Source organism: Buceros rhinoceros, unplaced genomic scaffold, assembly GCF_000710305.1.
Source record: "Buceros rhinoceros silvestris isolate BGI_N320 unplaced genomic scaffold, ASM71030v1 scaffold42155, whole genome shotgun sequence".
Lineage (NCBI taxonomy): Eukaryota > Metazoa > Chordata > Aves > Bucerotiformes > Bucerotidae > Buceros > Buceros rhinoceros.
The window spans coordinates 19,616-22,241 of record NW_010414199.1 but is presented as its reverse complement, the minus strand read 5'-3'; the positions used below and the strand labels follow the sequence as shown (position 1 = coordinate 22,241).

General features: G+C 54.0%; 1 protein-coding gene across 1 annotated transcript in view; it reads left to right on the top strand.

Moving 5' to 3' along the window:
• Window positions 1-2,245: 2,245 nt before the first annotated feature.
• CEP68 (centrosomal protein 68kDa) overlaps window positions 2,246-2,626 on the top strand; it is an 8,367-nt gene continuing 7,986 nt past the window's right edge. Inside the window, exon 1 of the mRNA XM_010137011.1 lies at window positions 2,246-2,622. Within this exon, the coding sequence (XP_010135313.1) occupies window positions 2,246-2,622 (377 nt within the window). The remainder of the gene's footprint in view (window positions 2,623-2,626) is intronic.

Sequence of the window (2,626 nt, the reverse complement as noted above, 5' to 3'; positions counted from 1 at the left end):
GCTGTGGTTTTGAAGCCAGTGGGGAGTCTCCACCGAGCCTAAAGCTGGGGTCGTGTGTCCCTCTTCAGAGCCGCGTCGGTCCTGCCCGAGGATTTGGGATTGCATCTTCCCGACCTGGGGGTTGACCTCGATGCGTCCTGAATATTTGACCTTCTGAGTCTTTGCGGGATTGTTGGAAAACGGTGACAAAGCTTGTTTCTCAGATGCTCTTGTAACTGGGAGTTGCCCTTGGCATTAGCACTTGCACTTTGTTTTCAGAGAGGACTTTTTGCCTGATCATCCTGTGTACAGGATGTGTGCATCTTCCCCACCTGGTTTGTGTCCGCATGTGGTCGGATGTCCAGCTGCCCCTGAAACGCATTGAAAGTAGCTGCCTGAAATAGAGACTTCTGAAAACGCAGTGCAGCCTCCGGTGTCCCTTTGAGCATCCTTACAGACTCCGCAGTGGGCAGGTTTGCTCTCAGTCGTGTGTGCTGGCAGGCTGCCTGGTTTCTCCTTGGCTTCCCATTAGCTTCTGGAGAGTCAGTGGACCCATGAAGCAGCCACCGCTCTTTTTTTAAAGTGGGGTGGTGTCACAGAGATGTGGGTCATTGCATGCTGCATCCGAAAGACCAACAAAGGCTCTGGAGATAGTTGAAGCTGCTAAATCTGATGGAGGTAACGATGTTCAACATCACTTTGAATTTAACATGGCATCTTCTTAAAAGAGGCACCGAAGCGGATCATTAATTACCGCCTGTTCAAGTTAAATATTCGAGGTCTGCTTTGATGCCTCGTGAAGGTTTTTGTTCTTTTAGATATTTTTCTAAAATCACTACCCAGCAACAGGCCTGGTCGTCGGGGCATTTCTGTTTTTAACGTACATAACGCAGAGCTGTGTGTCACGCAGGGAGTGTAGCAGGGGCAGGTCTGTCAGTGCGCTGTCTGCGATGACTACGCCTTTCCAAACAGGATATGCAGCCTGGGCCAGCGGAAAAGAGAGAAATACCATCGGTTTTAGGATAACATGGGGTGCGTGGGGTTCTCTTTGGTAGTGACTTCAGCGATGGAGTGGGCGAGCCCAGGTGTGGGCAGGGGGACATGGCTGGTGAGGAGGGCTGGGAGAGCTCGGGCTTTACTCGCCCTCTCCGCAGCTGCTGCCGTGCCGAATATAGCTGCCCAGCTGCTCAGGGAGCGTAGAGGCAGCTGTGGGGCCTGCCGCGGGTTGTGCTGTGGATTTGAGCTCCCCCGGAGACCCACTGCATCGCCCCACCACTCTTTGTTTGTGTGGAAAAGCCTCTGTGCCCTGTCACCAGAGGGGTGGGTCGTAAGATGAGATCATGGCAGAAGAGCTGATGGAGGGCGTGAGTATCGATGTGTGTCCCACTTCCATGTACTGTGTCTTCCAGCAAGATTTCCCTGGGCTCTGTTGGGTCTCCTTGGGTTGGCTCATCCCTTGTCCTGCTGCGGCTCCTCGCTGGAGCCCAGCACAGGCAGCGAGAGGGGGGCGGTGGAGCATCTCCATACGTGGAGCACCCGGGAGTCGGGCTTCGAGAACAGTATGTTGTGTTAGAAGGATTTGCAGCGAGAGGCACTGGGCTTGGCTGTACAACGCGCTTGTGTCATGATTATTTCCGTTAATTAATTTCACAAAGAGTTAAATTCATGAACTGAGGCAGAAGGTGCAGAGCTACGTGCCAGGTTTGGGTTTTACAGCCTCCTACCGCCCTCTCTAGTATTTTTTTATACTTCTCCTTCTGGGTGGCTTCCATTTCGAGGTGTTGGGTTTGTCTCTTACGAAGCCCTCAACTTTCCACCCCAACAGCCCTCAGGGCTCAGCCACACCCAGATGTGCTCTATGGCCTAGTTACTGATGTCTGCTTTGGGCCCCGGAACCGTGTGGTGCACAAACTGTTTGTGGAATCGGTCGTTAATTCTGCGTAATCCCAATTAAAGACTGTTGCACCGTGCTGGCGAGGTGTGAAGCACAGGTTTGTTCTCGGGGCAGCCAGAGCTTCAGTTAGATTTGCCCTGTGTGCCATGTCCTCGAAACACTGCTGAGCTGTGAAGGTTTGCTCTTTCCTCTGTCCCACCTGACGCACCAAGATGCAACTGTATGGTTTTTGGGGTCTGACCCAGCACATGTTTAAGCTCCTCCTTATTCTCCTATTTAGACGAGGGGGGATGGCGAGTTGCCACTACTGTGTGTTGTGTGTTTCAGAGAGCCCAAGGCTCGACGTCGTCTTGGTGCAGAAGTGGTATCCCGATGGCTGTGGATGTGGGGAAGTCACTTTCTGAAGGCTCGCTGAGCGGGAAGGCCGAGGGCAATGGCAGCTGGGACTGCGCAGAGGTGGAGACAGACTACCCAGAGCTAGCGGACAGCCTGCGCCAGCTTTTGGAGGCAGAGGAGGCCAAGCCCTGCCTGCAGGGGATGGAGAGCGAGGCCATGAGCGGACACAGTCACTTGGCCACCGGTGCTACCCAGGGAGGCTTGAGCTACCACCAAGAAGTGTCTTCAGCATCTGCATCTGCATTTCCCAGAGCAAGAGCAAGCCTCTCGGGGACAGAGACGTTAACTGAGAGAGCTGCCGACGGCAGCGATGTGCCTCGTCGCACTGGCCAACACTTCCTGTCCTCTGCAGACGAG